The following is a 19,823-nucleotide window of genomic DNA, read 5'->3' as shown; positions in this document are numbered from 1 at the left end:
GAGGGAGGAAGACAGCAGAAGAAGACAGGAAGAGCTGTTTCCACATCAAGTTCAGTGTTGCTGTTCTGAGATTTGTTCAAGGGCATTCGGGCTGATATGAAGGCTACGGCAACTGGCTTCGGTTTGCCTTTGGATCCGTTCATCCACTGCGTAGGGAAAGCACTCAGTCTGCCTACATAGCCCTTCCCTACACTTTGGAGCAAAACAGGGGAAGTGATTTGTACTGCATTTGAGCACAGCATTTCCAACTGTTGCCAGAAAGAATGGGAATGGGAATGGGAGGGGGACTGCATCCGTTATAGATGGGGAAGTGTTCTGTCCAATAAGCATGGTATACACAAGTGTGCTTGTTCCATCCTTCCTGGAAGGTGGGGCACACCAGCCCAACGGAGGGTTTCCTGAAGAATGGAATAAGTGATCTGGCCCTCTGTCTCCTTGCCTCTGCTCCTAGAGCAAACCAACACCAGCAAATGAACAAACGAACACCAGAAAAACGTCCAACTACTGTAGAAAGCATCAGAATACGAGGAGCCCTGTTGGAGTAACCCCTTTTGAATCTATCTAGCTGGGTATTCTGCCTCCAACGCTGGCCACCCAAATACCACAAATCAGACAGAAAGGCACCAGCCACCCTCCCAGCTAGACTGGTGACTGGGAGCAACCGCCGAGACCATATTACACCGGTCTTGAAAGACCTACATTGGCTCCCAGTACGTTTCCAAGCACAATTCAAAGTGTTGGTGCAGACCTTTAAAGCCCTAAACGGCCTCGGTCCAGTATACCTGAAGGAGCATCTCCACCCCATCGTTCTGCCCGGACATTGAGGTCCAGCGCTGAGGCAGTTCCCTCGCCGTGAGAAGCAAAGTTACAGGGAACCAGGCAGAGGGCCTTCTTGGTGGTGGCACCTGCCCTGTGGAATGCCGTCCCATCAGATGTCAAAGAAACAAACAACTATCTGATGTTTAGAAGGCATCTGAAGGCAGCCCTGTTTAGGGAAGTTTTTAATGACTGATGTCATTAATGATCACTTTGGGTATCCTTTTTCTAAGGCAGAGAACGCATGGTTTTCTTTTATTACACCCATCAGGCATGAGCACTGAACGAGTATCCATTTTGCTTTGTGTACCAGAGACTAAAAGCTCTTGTTGGAGATCAGGCATAGGCAAACTCCAACCTTCCAGATGTTTGGGACTACAATTCCCATCATCCCTAGCTAACAGGACCAGTGGTCAGGGGTGATGGGAATTGTAGTCCCAAACATTTGGAGGGCCGGAGTTTGCCTATGCCTGTTGTAGATCCAAATGCACACCCAGAATATTCAGTGAGCGCATGTGCTCCCACCCACTCTCCACCCCCCACAGCACCCTGTAGGGAAAATATGTGTGAAGCACCCCCAAACTAATAGGGAAATTTATAGCCTTGAGGACTGTAATCCTATCTGCACAAGCTCTACACACCCTGGTGTGGAAAGAGGAAGGCATATATTTAACATTTGGGGTTGAGTCAAGCCTTTCATTAACATAACAGCAGCGCATTTTCTAAACAATTTAAGGACAACACTGACGTGCCTTTCTGAAAAACTCCATTGTCCTGTTGTTAATTGACTGGGAACACATCCAACAAAAAGACTTATTGCTGGTTGGCCTTGCTGAACTAGTTTCGTCTCCGCTTATGTGCCATGGTCAGATTCCTGTCTTGGGCTCATTAAGGAAGCATCTAAAAATAATTGCATTGTGAATTATCAGCCCAATCTCCATGCCCCTTGGAAGGTTCAAGCCTCACTCATTACAGTGGGATTGATGCCGACAATATCCAGGGAGCTCTTTCTAAGGCAGCTCACACTGTAAGGTACAGACACACACAGACCCCACTTTTGTGGGGATTACGTTCTGCACCCCTGTGCGCATAAGTGAAATCGCATAAAGTGGGGAGCACTCTCTAAGCACCCTTTAAACACCTTCTCTGCCATGCTCTCTTCAACCCACACCAAAAATTGTTGTCATCTAGTCATGTCCAACTCTTCGTGACCCCATGGACCAGAGCACTCAAGGCACTCCTGTCTTCCACAAAGAGACAGTGAGGGAAGAAGAAATAAAAATCAAAGCTCAGGCACAAATTTCTAAACAGTTGTTCCTATAATGACCAGCTGGTGCACGGTTCAAGGGCAGGAGGAATAGGCTGGTATAGTAGCTATAGAACTGAACTTTTGTTTGTTGTTTAGTCGTGTCCAACTCTTCATGACCCCATGGACCAGAGCACGCCAGGCACTCCTGTCTTCCACTGCCTCCCGCAGTTTGGTCAAACTCATGCTGGTAGCCTTGAGAACATTGTCCAACCATCTCGTCCTCTGTCATCCCCTTCTCCTTGTGCCCTCCATCTTTCCCAACATCAGGGTCTTTTCCAGGGAGTCTTCTCTTCTCATGATGTGGCCAAAGTATTGGAGCGGCGGCAGCGGGAGGCCCCATTAGCTGAAGTGCTGCTTCAGGTTAAGAACAGTTTCAGGTTAAGTACGGACCTCCGGAATGAATTAAGTTCTTAACCCAAGGTACCACTGTACTAGTAAATGCTGACATGATGTTCAGCAAGCTATGTTGGTATATGTTCAAAGCAAAACTCATGATAGAATCGATGCTTACATTTGGATCAAGATGAAATGGGAGGGGTTTTTTAGATTTACAAGTTAGAATTTTATGACATTTTCTGCTTTTCTTGTAAAACATCAAAGATTAGTAGTAACGTTCCGCAAGTAAGTACAATACAGCAATGTTTGCTGTTACACAAGCTCCAGAATGAACAATAGGATTCATTGTCCTGAGGAAACCCAGTAAAAAACGATACAGAAAAATTTTATCGAAGTTAAAAAAATATGTTTACATACTTTATTTTTTTAAAAAAAAAAACACCAAAGTAGCCAAAGCCAACATATCTGAATACAAAAAGGTAGAATACTAATACAATGTATTTATAAAAATGATATACAAATATAAAAATATGACTTTTTTGGCCAGAACATCAATTATGCTTAATTGATTTGTGTTGGCATGGTGATTGGAAGAGGTCCATTCATACTAAAGTCCATTCATACTAAAGGATTATTCTTCCTAGCCTCTCCAAGGAAATCATATGCTATTTCTGCGACATCAAAGGCTTTGTGAAGGCCTTCTGACGACAGCAGGGAGGACAGAGCGCCATCTCTTTCTCGGTTTTTCTTCAAGAAGTCGGCAATCATCCGCCAGCGAGTGCCTTCAGATTCTTCTTCTGCCCACTTGTACTCTGGGAGGAACACAGACTGAAGAAGGGGGAAGACAGAATCGTGGTACACCAGGACGAATACAGACTTCAAAAATTCCCGATCTCTCTAAAGAGGAGGAGGAAATAAATGAAATGTGTTACTATTTGATGGCTTCCTAAAATTAGATTCATTTTCTTGCACTGGAATTGCCATGAGTCACCTCATGTTGAAGCAGCCTTGTCTGTCCCCCTCCCCCACCAATCACGTTATAACTGCTGCAAGTAAGACAGATAGATTTATAAAACCCATCAGTAAAATGAAAAACCAATTCTTTAAAGCACCAGCAAAGCCAACTAAAAACAGCTAAACAGAGGAGAAAGATAAATGAGTGCTCCTTCAATCCAGCCTTCAGATAAGCTGTTGTGATGTCAAAATGGTTCACCTTGAACCCTCACTGCGCCGCAACAGTTGACAGATGCTGCATGCAGATTTGCTCCTTCAATTTTAAACTGAGGCTCTATGATTGATAGATGCATCAGATTTGGACAGCCAGCTTGATCTCACCTTGTGCCCTAGCCACGAAGAAACAAACTCAGGCTTGGGCCACAGCTACTGCCCTATCCTGTGCACAGCAGACAGAGTGGGGCAGCAACACTTTGCTTGCCACAAAATCCAATAAAATCCTTTGTTGTTGTTGTTGTTTAGTCATTTAGTGGAGTCCGACTCTTCGTGACCCCATGGGCCAGAGCACGCCAGGCACTCCTGTCTTCCACTGCCTCCCGCAGTTTGGTCAGACTCATGCTGGGAGCTTCGAGAACACTGTCCAACCATCTCATCCTCTGTTGTCCCCTTCTCCTTGTGCCCTCCATCTTTCCCAACATCAGGGTCTTTTCCAAGGAGTCTTCTCTTCTCATGAGGTGGCCAAAGTATTGGAGCCTCAGCTTCAGGATCTGTCCTTCCAGTGAGCACTCAGGGCTGATTTCCTTCAGAATGGAGAGGTTTGATATTTTTGAAGTCCATGGGACTCTCAAGAGTCTCCTCCAGCACCATAATTCAGAAGCATCAATTCTTCAGCCTTCTGCTCTTAGCAGCACAAGCCCATGGCAACATGAGGACCTATTGGGCTTGCACAAGAATCTTATGGCAGCATGCCCCCCCACCCCCAAAAAACTGAAATACACCATTTCGCAGAATTGGTGAAGAACTTTCCCAACGGATTTGGGACAAGGGTGACCCTCCCCAGGTCTAGAGCAAAGTATGAGGGGGAGCTGCAGTCCCCTTGAGCCAATGCTGGGAGCCCCCTGCTCACGCCTGTGCCTAGGATGAAACTTCAACATATAATTATGCATAAAACATATTTTGCGTGTGGAAGATAGTGATTTTATTTCCTTACCTTTTCAGATCTCTTCAGCGTGCTTTCCTTCTCTGCCCAGGCACTCTAAATGAATGAATGAATGAATAACTCTGAGGCTCTGCACAAAGTTTTGAGACACTTCGTATGAAAGCAAAGAGTGGCGGAATAAAAGGATTGTGGAGAGAGATGCACATGAGAAAATCATTATGAATCACAACTGCTTAGAGATGGAAGGTATGCCTTGGAGCTGCCTTTGCGACTTTCCTTTGAAAATCTCCAAGGAAGGAGGGGAATGGGTGGTTTCTACCCAACTGAACGGTTCTTAAAGTGGAGGGGGGTGTTGAGGGTGATTTTCAATGTATAACCCAAGTCAAAGTTGGGGGTAAGTTAAACCCAATTGGTTGGATTCAAACTCAATTATCCTTCAAGCAAACCCAGTGAAATACATGGGATTTCCCTTAGACATGACAAAGTTATGTCCCACTGATTCCAGTGCTTCTTCTGCTCTAAGGATAATAGAGTCTGAATCAAACCTTTGGCATCATATAGAAAGCCTCCTTCTATCAACAGTAGAGGGTTGATCCAGTAGAGGCTTCCCAGTAGCAGAAGAAGCCATTTTTGTTGACTTCCCCCTCCCTCTGTAGCCCCACCATCTTTCTAGAGGATTTCCCAGCCCTCTAAAGCAGATTTTGGGAGAGTGCTGGAAGCTGTAGGGGGAAGAAGGGAATCAGCAGAAGTCACCTCCCTTTCATCCAGCAGCAGCAAAGTCTGGATCTAAGCCATTTATCTTTTTCTTTTCAGTTATTCTAATGCAGGGACCAGGCTGGAGACCCCTTTTCTAACACATCTTTAAAATAAACAAATCTGAATACCACTAAATCTGTTCCCTTAATCTGTTTCCTGCCCCCACGAAGCTAAACAGGATCGTGGCCTTCTAGCTTTTCCCCAGAGGATTCGTAATCATGTTAGATCACCAGAGATGTTGGCAGAAATCACTCCTTCCATTATGACTGTAGGAAAGTCAAACTTCTCAGAATTTTTATTTCAACACACCACCACACCCTTTTGCTGCATTCCAGCCCTTCCTAAGCCACCTCTTTCCAAAGACTTTGGGCATTTCACTTCTATTTCTGTTTGCTTTGCTTTCAGCACATTATTGACCTAAGCTTAGCATCATCAGAGCAGCTGTTTAAAACAACAGTGGGATCGAGGCGTGCAAAAGCGTTCAATCCTCCCATGCCGGAAAGAAAGAGGCTTTCAAAGCTGTCCTTTTGGATTAGTGATGCAATACGTTTCACGCACCCTGAGCGCATCCATGAGATCAGGCTGCTCCATGAGTTTGGGGAAGGTTGCCAAAACTGGATTGCCAATCAAATCTGCAAGGGAGATTGAAAAGGTGTTTGTTATTTGGGAAAGCTTTAGCAGCCTTTTATGCGAGGCAGAAACAATTCACGGGAAAATGTGAACAGCAGTTTTGGCCTTTCACGATTCTGAACATCCACTGAAGTCAGTTTTTAGAACACACACACACACAAATGTTGGCTAGAATGTGGAGAAACAGGGAGAATGTGGTTGAATTGCCCACAAAAATAATATCCTCTGGCGGGCGGGGGGGGGGGGAATAGCCAAAGAAGTATTTTAAATCACAAAGACTGGATTACCTGTAGCAGCAGAACACACTTCTACAATATTTAATTTGGACTATAAGCTTCTGCAAAGAGCCATGTTTTATTTATGGCAGCTTGTAAGTTCTATGGTCATGATTAGAGCTGTATGTATTTAGGTTGCTTGCTTCTAAAAATCCCGTAAGTTTGATATGAGGACAATAGCCATGCGCTCTTGTATCACTCCTGCGTCTGGTAGAAACAATTGGGATGGGTTACCATTTCTGAAGGTTTGAGGGTAAGTTAAGAGTGTCATGTATCAATTCTATGTGCGTGTCCCCTTCCTGAGATACAGAAGAGTTTTTTATTCACAATCTTATACCCCTGTACAAAATGTAAAGCTGTGAACTGGCTGGCCCCCATATTGTGAACTGGCCCTCCAACACTTGCAGTTGAAAGGTTAAAGTGCGTCAGAATCATTGCAAATAACAGCCATGTAAAAGCATTCAGTTCATTTTGAAATGTTGGGTTCCACTTGTATGTGCGTCATAAATTTTTTTAATTTGAAGTAGCTTTAATCTGTTTTTGTATTTTAACTTTTGTGTGTTTTCAAGCATGCTTGAGATTTTTTCTAGCTTTTATTGTTTTATTACTTTGTAAACCACTTGGAGGGTTGTTGTTTTTTTACAATCAATCAGTATATGAATTGTATGAAATAAATAAATACACTTCCGAGTTCGGCGTGATGCGTGTGTGCATGGTCACGCAAATATCAGATGCTCCTAAAACGGTTGTTGCCTGTACCAGATGCTGTGAGCTACACAATATGTGGTATAAACTGGGAAAGAGTGCAAATATTGTCAAGAGCTTTTAAGCAGGCATTTTAAGTTGCTGGCTTTCTACACAAAGGTTCCAACCGCAGGAAATTTACACTTAAGAACTGCAACCAATTAGGTATTTTACACTTCCAAGCACTGACAAAGAACCAGACAGGATGGGACTAATCTCTGCTCATCCATGAATTCAGTGGATTTTCTAAAACCAGTTTTCAGAAAGCATTTTCTCAGAGCCTTGTTTCCCCACCAGACACTGATGCATCACTTCCTTTCATTCAGGTGAAACACCCTCTCCACCAAAACCTGGCTGTCGCTGTGTCAATGCGCATTCCAGAAGCCACCAAACCCTGTCATAAACCCAGACTAATTTCCACCCTGACACCTAGCACTCCTTTGCCACAACAGAGGTGACAATGGCACAGCAAGTAGTATGCATGTTACAATAGGTGGAATGGAGTCCTAAGATGCAAAAGTGCAAAGAACAACTCTGGAGGAAGCCTGCTCTCCCTGAGCAGAAGCGAACATCTTTCCTTGACAAACAGGAGGTAGGTTAAGGAGGGGAATTAATTTTTTTTTGAGGTAGCCCATGCATTCCCTTGTCTCAGGACTTTTATCTACACCTTTCTTAACGGGTTGAATTATAAAAAGCAAAAAAATATAACAAGTTCCACATTATTCTTTAAATGAGGACTCCTGTTAAGATTTAAAACATGAAGTTTACACAATACCTTTTAAAAAAAACAGGGAAAGATCAAGGAACAATCAAAAATCCATACCATGATCACATGATTCCATGGAAAAAGCACTGCTAATTTCCAGTGGAAACACTTCTTATAGTTGCATCCTTAATTCACTTCACTAGAAATGTGTTTGTAAGACATAAGCATAGGAAAATGTCTGGGGATTGTCAGGGACATACATGTTGACTTACTGTGCAGCGATGTACTTTAACTGCTGCTGACAGAACAATGTCATTTCCATGCTGTTTAAATATACCCAGACTGGCTGAGAAACACTGATACTAAGCAAAACCATGGCCAAGCATGAACACACAAAGATACAGGTATTCACACAAAGAATTACGGCTCTTTGTTCTTCTCCTAGCCCAGCCACTGCCACATTTCCTGGTTTGGTTTAGTGCTATGTCTGAACCTAGGCTTGTGGTTTGTCACACACCAGAAAACCACAAGGTTTAGGCAAGGTTTGTTCTTGGCTTACCATTCACAGATTGCCTGGAGTGTGACAAACCACAAGCCAAACCATATGTGACATAACACTAAGCCAAACCATGGCCTGGCCCAGAGTAGCGTGTTAACCAGAGGAGCAAAGTGACTGCAATTTTTATGACAAGTACCTGCACGCTTTGCCATGGTTTGGCTTAGCATCACATCCATAACAGAACCACTGTTGTGCCCTTGTACCTGAAGCATTTTTAGGAGAGTGACAGAGAGAACACAGATTCTAGCTGAACACGTAACCCCTGCTCATTTTTGGATTTCTTGCAAACAAACTGCAGTGCCGGGTAGGGCATTTTTGCAATAACTACCTCTGCTCTTGGGACGCGGGTGGCGCTGTGGGTTAAACCACAGAGCAAGGACTTGCCGATCAGAAGGTCGGCAGTTTGAATCCCCACGACAGGGTAAGCTCCCATTGCTTGGTCCCAGCTCCTGCCAACCTAGTAGTTCAAAAGCATGTCAAAGTGCAAGTAGATAAATAGGTACCGCTCTGGCGGGAAGGTAAACAGCGTTTCCGTGCGCTGCTCTGGTTCGCCAGAAGCGGCTTAGTCATGCTGGCCACATGACCCGGAAGCTGTACGCCGGCTCCCTCGGCCAATAAAGCGAGATGAGCACCGCAACCCCAGAGTCAGCCACAACTGGACCTAATGGTCAGGGGTCCCTTTACCTTTACCTTTTACCTCTGCTCTTAATGAAGAGTGCGGGATTGAGACCACTTCCTTAACTGTTTCAGAGTTCCTGAGAATGAATTCATTTACATGAACTGCTGAACCACGGGGTTTGGGGGGGTGGCACTTGTGGAGCAGACTATGCCAAACTGAAGTTAGCCCTCTCCTGCTTTACGAAAGAAGAAATTACTTGACACCTCTCTCACACACATGGCAAGCACAGAAAGCAACATTCGACCCAAACATTACCAGACTTCCTTACCTGCATTTTGCATATTTGGTCTGTCCCGGAGGAGCACATCACCAAGAATCTGACGATAAAATAATAAAAGGTGTATATAGCTCATGCTGCCAATTAATACTTCTGGTAGCAGACTGTTGTTGTTTTTAAAAAAAGCAAATAAAAACAAGGTTGTCAGTAAAAATTACTCCTGAAATATTTTAGCACATCTTAACATGCAAGATTTCTGAATGCAGTAGCATTAAGATGGACTTTATTCTGACCAGCTGTGAACTACTGCTTTAATCTTCTTGGCTATTAAGCAATTCACACATTAAATTGTAGCTTTGTGACTCAAGCCCTAACCATGGGAAAGGGGCATATTCTCTGTTTCTAGGGTATACTACACAATATACTAAAAGGTCCAACACTGTAAGGTGCATGAATTTTACCTTCTATACTTTTTTTCTTTTGTGTAAAGTTAATTTGGGTCAACCTCTATGTTCCTAGGCAGGCACCATTAAGTAAAAAATATCGGATTTCTATTTTCAAATTTTCTTTGAAGAGGCATTTCCTATTCTCTCCCATCAGCACAGGGTGGAGGGAAGAAATCCTTGCATTTTCTAAAAAAACATTAAAATCTAGAAACTGAGGACACTTTTCATTTGATCAAAATATTGCATTATGTTACTTCAAACTACAATTTACTATAGTTTTATCTCCTCTTTTATTTCACCATTTGGGACACACTGTTCTTTCTCCTCCGGTACTTTGCATTAGATAGTTGACATTTAGAATGGCTGGCAGCTGACATGCATTAGTATTTAATATTTGATAGTTGATAGAAGCCTGTCACATTCATAACAGAGCTTTACTGCAAGTTTGGACCTAATTTTTTTTAAATTATACTGCAAAAATCTCTTACGCTTGTTTTGTGTATAATAGAAAGCTATACCTCCTTGAAACAACAATGTAAGCATCATAAGAAAACTGCAAACTTTGCTCACTTACTTCAATATTGCTCTGGAGTTGGTGCTTAATGACCTCAGTTTCACTAGAAGTTGAGGCTGCTTCCTCAGTGTTATCATGTTATGGAAAACACTGCCACTGGCTTTAGTAAAAAGAAATAAAGCAGAGAATCAAACATTATCAGTACTTGGGTTACTTTTTAATGTTCTCAAATACGTAATTCATTTATCTCTGCATCCAGCACTTTTTCCATCTGTTTATCTCTACCTGTTCTCATTCTGATCTCTGTGGCTCACTTTAATGAGTAGGGCCAAATCAGAAACATCAAGTCATACTTTTCACCCTCCCCTTGCAGTTAAAATTCTAATTATTCCAATACCCATCACACTTCTTCCTTTAAAAAAATGTCTTGAAACCCTCCTTTTCCTCTTTGGCTTTGACAGCCATGTTTCCATCTGGCAATCCAATCGGGGGTTGGACTCGATGGCCCTTGTGGTCTCTTCCAACTCTATGATTCTATGATTCTATGATTCTATGTTTCCACAGCCACACAATGGCACTTTTAACACTGCTTATTTATAATTCCTTTCCTTAGATTGGCATGGACGTGCCTGTTTTGTTTGTGTTTTGAACTCGTGCAGCGCTTATGCATTTCATAAATAAATAATAAAATAACGGAGGATTTCTGGCAACAGGGCATACAAAATAGTTTTCAGTTTCAGATAAGGGACAAGATAAGCTCTACCTCTTCTCAAAATCGACGGGTCTACTTCAACGCCCTTTTCGTAGGGAGTCCCGCCATTCAAAAGCAGCTCATATGTTCTGAAAAATACACAAAACATAGACACCTGCGTTCATTTCTGACATGGGTGAAAAACGAAAGTAAAGAAATATGTGCCTTTTCCTGAAGCTGCAAAAGGTATTTTATGCAAATCACCCGTTTTTGTATTTCGCCTTTTCTGAACGAAGGCAACAACAAAATACCTAATGGGGGGAAAAATCTTAGCAACTCGATTTGATAAGCATCCATTGTTGTTTTTTTTAAATCATATTTATTAAAATTTGCAATAATGACAGAATAAGAAAGATAGAAAAGATAGAAAAAGAAAGAAAAAGAAAGAGAAGCTTAAATCCTTACTTTCATAACCTTCTTTCTAGGACTCCCTCCTTCCCCTCCCGACTGTATTCCCCTTTCCTTAAGTTGGTTCCACAAGCTCTCATTCCCAATTTAAAACCAATATGTTTAACCCATTAGCCAGAATTTATACAATCTTACCATCACTCCTCATTTTTAACAGAAAGAATAAAAAGATTTTCCCCCCAAGATCTGTCCCAATTTCCTTCCACGAGCTCCCCCTTTTTTTAAAACATGTTAAATTAAAATACCAAAGTTATATAAAGAAATAGAAGACAAAAGATATAAGAAATCAAAAAGTTGGTTACATAGCCTTTGGATTCCAAAACTCCCCCTCCCTTCCCCGGTTTGAATTCCCGATGTCCATCAGTCTATATGTTATCAGCCTGGAGATCTCAAGTCCATAGCCAGATTTTTCCCCGTTTCACCTTGCCGGTTTTCTCTTAATTTGTTTATTTTAATGATATTTAACTTCAAAAATCCAGTCAAATAGAGGCCTTTAGTTTCCTTAGTCTTTGTTGCTCCTCCCATTGTTCTTTCCGTGTCGTAGTTAGTCCTTGGATCTTTTTATTCCTTACTTTCTCAGGTTTCTTATCTTGTTCAGCTGCTAAAACGTTCTTTTTCCGAATTCTGGTATCTCTACAGAGGTTTGTTATTCAGGAACAAAAACTTACGTCCAGTCCCTTCCTTTCTTCAATAGAAAATTCTATTGTCTTCTTTTAGTGTAAACACCTCTGTAGACAAAATACTGTTTCCGTTTTGCCGCTTTCCCAGAGAATAAGTCCTGTGCTCAGCCCAGAGTAATTTTCCGCATACGACCACTTGTAATGTCCCGAAACCCCTCTAGAGGGATTGCAGTAACTTTGTATCCTCTAATCCAAAAGTCAAGTTGTTGTTTCTTTTCTTCCCGACAATTTATGTCCAAATAATGTCAATTTGTAACAGAATTAGCCAACAAAATACTTGTAACAAAGTCCTCTTTATATTCTCAAGCTTTGACAGCTACTTTGGCAGCTGTCAAAGTCTCCGTCTCTCTTCGCCAGGCTTTGCGAATCGCCCCGGTTCCCAGGGGGGGTTGCCTTTTCCCTCTCACCCTCCACTCTTCTCCTCCAGCACAATTCTTGTAATTTCGCATCGTGGAATTAATGATTTTTATCAGCGGTAAACTTCTGAATCGATCTTGGTTACCCAGTCCTTGTTTTAGAATGTTTACAGTCAGGGGGGGATTGACTTCCTTTTAAGATCGCCCCCGCTCGTGCCGAATCCGAAAAAAAATTCTTTTTTTCTCCTTTTGTACCCGGTTTCCCAATTACTCACGGGTTGTTGTTGATAGTCCGAATTTCAAATGGAAGAAGCCAGCGCTCTCCGTCGAATGGCATGCGGCTGCGCTCGGCAGGGGAAGCGATAGACCCAAAGCACCACGCCACTCCCCGGCACCCAATCCGAAGCCTTTAAAAAGGCTCTTTCACGAGTCGGGAGGGCGCTAGCGGTGCCAGCCGGGTCCCCATGTCCACGGGCTCCGTGCCCATGGTTTTTGAGGGTCCCCGCGTCGCCGGCGCGGTAGGACCCAGCCCCTGCCGAGCAGACTCCCTCCGGAGCTCGGAGGGAGTCCGCCATTCGGCGATGGCGCCAACCCGGAAGTCCTTGATAAGCATCCATTGAAAGTTCCATAAAAATATGTCTTCCCTAAATAGCGCAGAGTTCTATTTTTATAAGCCTTTAGAAATTCTTCACCTTACAAATCTGTACTTTGCAAAGCAGTATGGCCACCAGTGGTATGACTTTCCTGTCAGTTGTAGAAGTGGGTCAGATAGAGAGACAGATAGAGATATATGATTACAATTACGATTACGATATCTTTATTGTCATTGTCCCTTGCAGAACAATGAAATTGAAAAACTACATAAAACTACATAAAAACTACATAAAACATTCAAAAACCTTAAAAACTCTAAAACCCCATTTTAAAATACACTATACTACGTCACAACTATGGTGTATACAAACCCACTCAAAACACGCACTGATTATATATAGAAACTAATTACTGGATACTGTCCTATGAAAGATGACCCAATAAAAGACCATCAAACCAGGCAATCCCAGAGGCTGATAGGTATATTAACCTATAAAAACAGCATCCAATAAATCATTTTCACGTGTTATTTGGCAGTTTATGAATTCCACCTGGGTGAGTGGATTAGTACAAATCCTAATAATTTGGGGTGAATTCCTTCACCTTTTAAAACGAAGTATTTCTACTATCCATACCACTGCAAGGTTGCAATGATTGAGAATGCTGCTTAAGACCCACTCACCACAACTTGCTTTTGCTCAACAGAATGCTTTGCTTTTATACATTACAACTGCCCGCTCCAGGTGTATCACAAGCCACTCTGGAAATATTCATATATTTCAAAAGTAGTTCATGAAGGGTTATCATTTGGGAAACCAGAGTGGATAAAAATCAATGGTTAAAAAAAATCAAAATCAAAAAAACCGGATTTTTAAAATTTAAATTGGAATTATTTTTTTATTTAAATTGGATTTTTAAAATGCTTTTGGAGGAAAAATCTTTCTAAAGTTAGTTTTCTATTTAAGTTACATTATAGTCCATAGGCTATTCCATCAGGAAATAAGGATTTGTTTTAAGTTTTTCATGTGTACTAAAACTCAGTCTAAGTTTTTGATTTTTTTTAAAACCGTTTAACCACGTCAGTTAACAAGCATGGATACATATGCTATAATGTTATTGTTTTAATTAAATAAATTATTTAAATTGTTATTAAGGAAATGATTATTTTTCTCCTTCCAACAAAGTACAGCAGAAAAGTTGCCCAAATATAAACAGTTAACACATTAAACCTAACAATAATTTCATAATGATCTGTCCATGTATTTCTAATAGTATAACCAAATCAGTAATTTTTGATATAACTGTAAAAACTACTCTAAAAAATTATTATTCCAAAAATGAAACCTTCATCTGGTTATCAATATTAAGATTATACTAGAAAGAATGAGTGTTTCTGTTAAAAAAAAATGATTTAAATCAAGTCTTACTGACTAGTGATTTAAATCGTGATTTAAATCGATTTGATTTAAATCAAATCCACCCTGTGGGAAACTAAAAGTTTTGGGCATGCAGACACTTGTACAATTCTCTGGGTTGTGGCTCTCAAGTTATCATCAGGTAAATTACCTGAAAAGCTTCTCTGGGGTCAAAGATACATCCTGGGCGCATTCACAAATGTCATTTAAGGCAGGAACCACTGGTGCTAAATTTACTGTTTTGAATTCCGTCCTGACCTGTTCACCTCTAGCGCTGTTGTACAATTCACTTCTCCACGCAGAAGTGACTCATCTGTTCCTTCCTCTTGGGTTTTCATCTAAACTGCCCAGAAACGACCCTGTGCCAATTTTGTATCTTTCCAGTGATCACATAATTACAGATAAAAGGCAGTAAAATTATGACAAAGGAATCCCTTAGCTTTGAGTTCCTAGATATGGATCAACAGAACATCCTAAAGATACACTGGGCTGGCTTCCAAGTTCAGAAGCATCATATGGACAGGGCCCCTCCAATTTGGAATAGTTTGAGACGTTGCTCTTTTGCAGCCAAAATTATCTGACAGACAGATAACCCACATTTATTCCCAGCATTCCTGGATCCTTTTCATGCACACATATATACATCCCTTTATTTCTCATCGCTCAATGACTTGCAGTTGAATGTGTGAACAGACTGCACTGAAGAGTGTTGGGTTTGAGGCGATGTGAGGCAACAGAAAAGTTCTGAATGTGACATTAGATCTGGGATGGCTCATTCACACATGCAAATCATTACGTCTCTGTATACATCAGATGATGAACATGCATGCTTGAATTTGCAAATCAGAGATATTTCACCAGTTTGCACCACTTATCTGCCTGGGTTTACAAATGCAAAAATGAGCCCGATGCCTGCCAAAACATTATTTAACTTGGTCCTTAGAACAGAGTATGTACCACTTTTCCGGGCTTTGTCGTATATCCTACAGTAGATACTGGGCTATAAAGTGGAGGTCTCAAATTAAGCTGCCAGCACAAAACGGTCCTTGCTTAACTTTTGGCCTTTGCCCCTACAGGATGGTAGATTTGGACTTGTTTTTCTCCCTGATGTTTTTGTATTATCTGCTGCTTCCTGTTTCTATTTTAATATTTTACTTGCTGCTTTTATTGAATTGTTGACATAAGCTGCCTTGGATGCTTCTATGACTCTTAGAAGACATCTGAAGGCAGCCCTGTATATGGAAGCTTTTAATGTTTGATGTTTTACTGTGTTTTTATATTTTGCTGGAAGCCTCCCAGAGTGGCTGGGGCAACCCAGTGAGACGGGCTGCATATAATTAATACAAGGGGAAAGGGACAGGGAGGGAAGAAGAAATAAAAATCAAAGCTCAGGCACAAGTTTCAAAACAGTTGTTCCTATAATGACCAGCTGGCACACAGTTCAAGGGCAGAAGGAATAGGCTGGTATAGCAGCTATAGAACTGAAATTTTGTTTGTTGTTTAGTCGTTTAGTCATGTCCGACTCTTCGTGACCCCATGGACCAGAGCACGCCAGGCACTCCTGTCTTCCACTGCCTCCCGCAGTTTGGTCAAACTCATGCTGGTAGCTTCGAGAACACTGTCCAACCATCTCGTCCTCTGTCATCCCCTTCTCCTTGTGCCCTCAATCTTTCCCAACATCAGGGTCTTTTCCAATGAGTCTTCTCTTCTAATGAGGTGGCCAAAGTATTGGAGTCTCAGCTTCAGGATCTGTCCTTCCAGGGAACACTCAGGGCTGATTTCCTTCGGAATGGATAGGTTTGATCTTCTTGCAGTCCATGGGACTCTCCAGAGTCTCCTCCAGCACCATAATTCAAAAGCATCAATTCTTCGGCGATCAGCCTTCTTTATGGTCCAGCTCTCACTTCCATACATCACTACTGGGAAAACCATAGCTTTAACTATACAGACCTTTGTTGGCAAGGTGATGTCTCTGCTTTTTAAGATGCTGTCTAGGTTTGCCATTGCTTTTCTCCCAAGAAGCAGGCGTCTTTTAATTTCGCAGCTGCTGTCACCATCTGCATGATCATGGAGCCCAAGAAAGTAAAATCTCTCACTGCCTCCATTTCTTCCCCTTCTATTTGCCAGGAGGTAATGGGCCCAGTGGCCATGATCTTCTTTTTTTGATGTTGAGCTTCAGAGCATATTTTGCGCTCTCCTCTTTCACCCTCATTAAAAGGTTCTTTAATTCCTCCTCACTTTCTGCCATCAATGTTGTGTCATCTGCATATCTGAGGTTGTGGATATTTCTTCTGGCAATCTTAATTCCGGCTAGGGATTCATCCAACTCAGGACAATAATATAAGTGCTCAAATCTCTGTTCAGTCGCAAAGCATGGTGAGTGAACTTGAACCACCCACCATTTATCAGCCTGACCTACTTCACGGGGTTGTTGTGAGGACATTGCCCTCATGCCCTTGGAGGAAGGGTGGAAATATAAACGACAACAGCTCAATATTAATTAACCTCCCTCTGGATAGAATGAGATATTTTTAAAACTTTTCATCATTTGGCCAGGCAGCACCTTATAATTTGCACTGTTTCAATTTGGCTACTGTTCTCGTCAACTAAAATACTGAATTTTTGATTGATTCAACATGATTTCCTGTCTGGAAGTGACGGACATGAATTACATGCTTTGTGGAAATTCCTGTATTGGTATACTGGTTCCCTAACCCTTAGTAATGAATGCAAGTGAAACACCTTGCCCATCCTCTCTGTTCCTGCCAACTTTCAACAGGGGATTTGTGAAAATGGGTGTTCACTGCACTGTGTGCCAGTCATCACATACAGTAGCTGCAACTTGGTCATCCAGCCGCAAGCGCAGCTTCACATGCACATCATAGCATTTCAGCGGAAACGATACAAACTTGGAATTCAGAGAAAGAGGAGTTCAGGAATGCAAAAATGTTTCTTATAGTCTAGTTCTGCCCTCTCCTCTAAAGGGCTATTGATTCTGGCTGCAGGTTTCTTATTGTTGTAGCAGAAATTATCCAAGATACACAAAGAGCAATAACACAACTAACACATTTGCAAAGCTAAGCTGGGTCCGGTAGGGTTTCAAACTGGATGAGGGACTGCATGTTGAGATTCCCTCCCCCCCCCATTTATATTACATAGGTTTTTGCTTATTAAGTGCCTAGTTGGTACCAGGTGACTATATGTACTCCCATCCTGTACCACTAGTGTAATTTCCACACAGTGGTTGTGGGTAGTCTTGCTTTGTGGGGCAATCTTGTTTTGGGAGACAAGTACATTGAATTATGATTCCTAAGTGCTGCAGAAACACTCCAGCTCTTGGGAGGAAAACCGGAAGAAAATGACGATGCTTTGAAGGGGAGGTGTGGGGAGGGATGTGTCGCCCACTCCTCACAATTCAAGGCACAGACTGTGTCCAGTTATATGAGCCCAAGACACCTGCAGAGCACAAGGCCATCACAACAGTCATCAACTGTTGTGCTTGCTAGGATAAGAATCACATTCTGCCCCCCACCCCCGCATTACACAACACAGTGCAACCAGCTTGGGGGAAAGGCAATTTCTGCCATAGGATTATGATCCCCAGGGGAAATGTCCAAATGCGTAAAGCTGCACATGAAAAACCGTGTAGAAAGGCCTCTCGGAAACAGCCTTCCTTACAGGGAAGGGGTGGTCTTCCAGGGCGAGAAGCTGGGAGAAGAATAGGAAGCTCCCGGGTGAGAGCTGGGAGGGCTCACCTTTTTCTGTCTGGGACAAAAGTTAAGAAATACCTGTGAGGAAGGACTTTGCATTCTTCTATCTCTTTCTTTAGATTGGTTTGTTTTTCTATTGTGTTATGAAAAGTCTTAATAAAATTTCATAGATAGCTCAATGGCTTGGAATAAGGCAGCTTCCAAAAAAAAAAAAAAGGAGCAGCCTTCCTTGTGAGGCTGGCGAACGGTAAACATTTTAAAGCAATTAAATAATTATAATAACTGTATTAAGCATAAAATACAGGGGGGGGCCCACGCCATCAGATTATTTTAGTCCCTTTGCCAAAGCTAAGGAAAGCTTTATTCAGGACTGCGGAAATGATACTAGAAAGACGGCTAAGACAGTCATAAAGGAAGTCCACAGGCAAGTTGTTGTTTTTTTAAAGAAAAGAAAATCTGGGCCCACTTCAAGTTTTGAAAATAAACCAAGCACATTTTTAAATCATTTAGGGGGTGAGACTTGTTTAACAAGCTTAGCAGTCTCGGGGCAAGTTAACAGGCTGCATACACATCACATGACATCGAGTTTCAGTATTCACCCAGGCTGTGAGACACATGTAGTACAAGCCTAGCAATGAGTCAGTCTTGGGGCAGTATCCAAACCCAGCTCAAGGATCTGTGGTATGATCAGAAATGTTCCTCTCAAGGACAGCCTCTGTGAGCCGAGCCCCTGGAATGCAGAAATGGCAAGAATGCTTGGGTGGCAAAAGACGTTAATTAGCATTAGTCAGTTTTGGTCCTGCCTTGCCTTGCATAGAAAAGGGTTTTCTTTTTTAAAAAAGAAAATGTGGCGTACGTAATGCTATATTAAGTAAACATCACTAAAGCTGGCCTTAATGAACTTTGGAGGAAGAAAGAGATGAATGTGTGTTAATTTGTAACTTTCAAGGCTGCGCTCCTATCACACTTACTTAGGAGTCCCATTGAACCCAGTGGAAGATTTGAGTACAGGTTCCAGCAAGGGATGGGGAATCTGCAGCCAGTGTTCGAAACAAGCACTGTTTAGGAGCATTTTGCAACAGGGAATTTCATGAGCACGAGTCGTTTCTGAACTCTGGGAACAGATCTGCACCTAAGATTTCAGATTAAAACTGCAGAGTGGAAGGAAAGGAGAACCTTTTTCTGCCTCCCCACTTCCAGCTACTCTCTGAAGACTGGAGAAGAGACTCTCTTAAGAATATTAGGGGGGCGGGCAGGGGAAGGACTAGACCCTGTCAAAAATGAACATAATATTTTAGCTGCAGTTCACTCATTTTCAGCTTTGTATTCTTGTTATAAAAAGTGCACAGAGACATTCCGTTGTTGCGCCCATAACCTAGGTTTAAGATACCATTTAACTCCTAGCTTTCTTATCTCAGTTTCTAGCACTGTCTTGCAGTCTTCTAATTGTGAAGATTACAATTCCCGTCATCTCTAACCATTTGCCACGCTGTCTTGGACTGATGGGAGCTGAATGACATCTGGAGGGCTACAGGTTCCCCCTCCTCAGTTGAAGATGCAACAGATAGTCAGTTGAGAGCATTAGCCAAGGCTCTGAGTAAATCTCACTGATATTGTGATCCTGGTGTACAGCCAAGTTGCCTGTTGCAATTCAGATTTCCTCTTGCTAGAATTCCCGTGCCCCCCCAAAAAAAAAACAATGGTGGGAAAAAATTGTTTCTGTTGGCAAAGAATGTGAAATCTGGAAAATGTTGCAGATGCATTTGCAATTATGTGCTTGTGATATAAAGAAATGTAGTATTATTGTGA

General features: G+C 42.1%; 1 protein-coding gene across 3 annotated transcripts in view; it reads right to left on the bottom strand.

Annotated features, from left to right (window-relative positions):
* Positions 1 to 2,894: 2,894 nt before the first annotated feature.
* NPHP1 (nephrocystin 1) overlaps positions 2,895 to 19,823 on the bottom strand; it is a 32,311-nt gene continuing 15,382 nt past the window's right edge. For all 3 annotated transcript variants that reach the window (XM_081188569.1, XM_081188568.1, XM_081188570.1), the window contains 6 exons: positions 10,864 to 10,940; positions 10,161 to 10,260; positions 9,192 to 9,304; positions 5,889 to 5,962; positions 4,626 to 4,670; positions 2,895 to 3,358 (listed from right to left, as the gene is read on the bottom strand). In XM_081188569.1, coding sequence (XP_081044695.1) covers positions 3,080 to 3,358; positions 4,626 to 4,670; positions 5,889 to 5,962; positions 9,192 to 9,304; positions 10,161 to 10,260; positions 10,864 to 10,940 — 688 coding nt within the window. In that variant the 3' untranslated portion in view covers positions 2,895 to 3,079. The remainder of the gene's footprint in view (positions 3,359 to 4,625; positions 4,671 to 5,888; positions 5,963 to 9,191; positions 9,305 to 10,160; positions 10,261 to 10,863; positions 10,941 to 19,823) is intronic.

Source organism: Podarcis bocagei (genome assembly GCF_964188305.1).
Source record: "Podarcis bocagei genome assembly, chromosome: 3".
Lineage (NCBI taxonomy): Eukaryota > Metazoa > Chordata > Lepidosauria > Squamata > Lacertidae > Podarcis > Podarcis bocagei.
The sequence above is the reverse complement of the archived record's forward strand: the minus strand, read 5'-3'. Positions and strand labels throughout refer to the sequence as shown.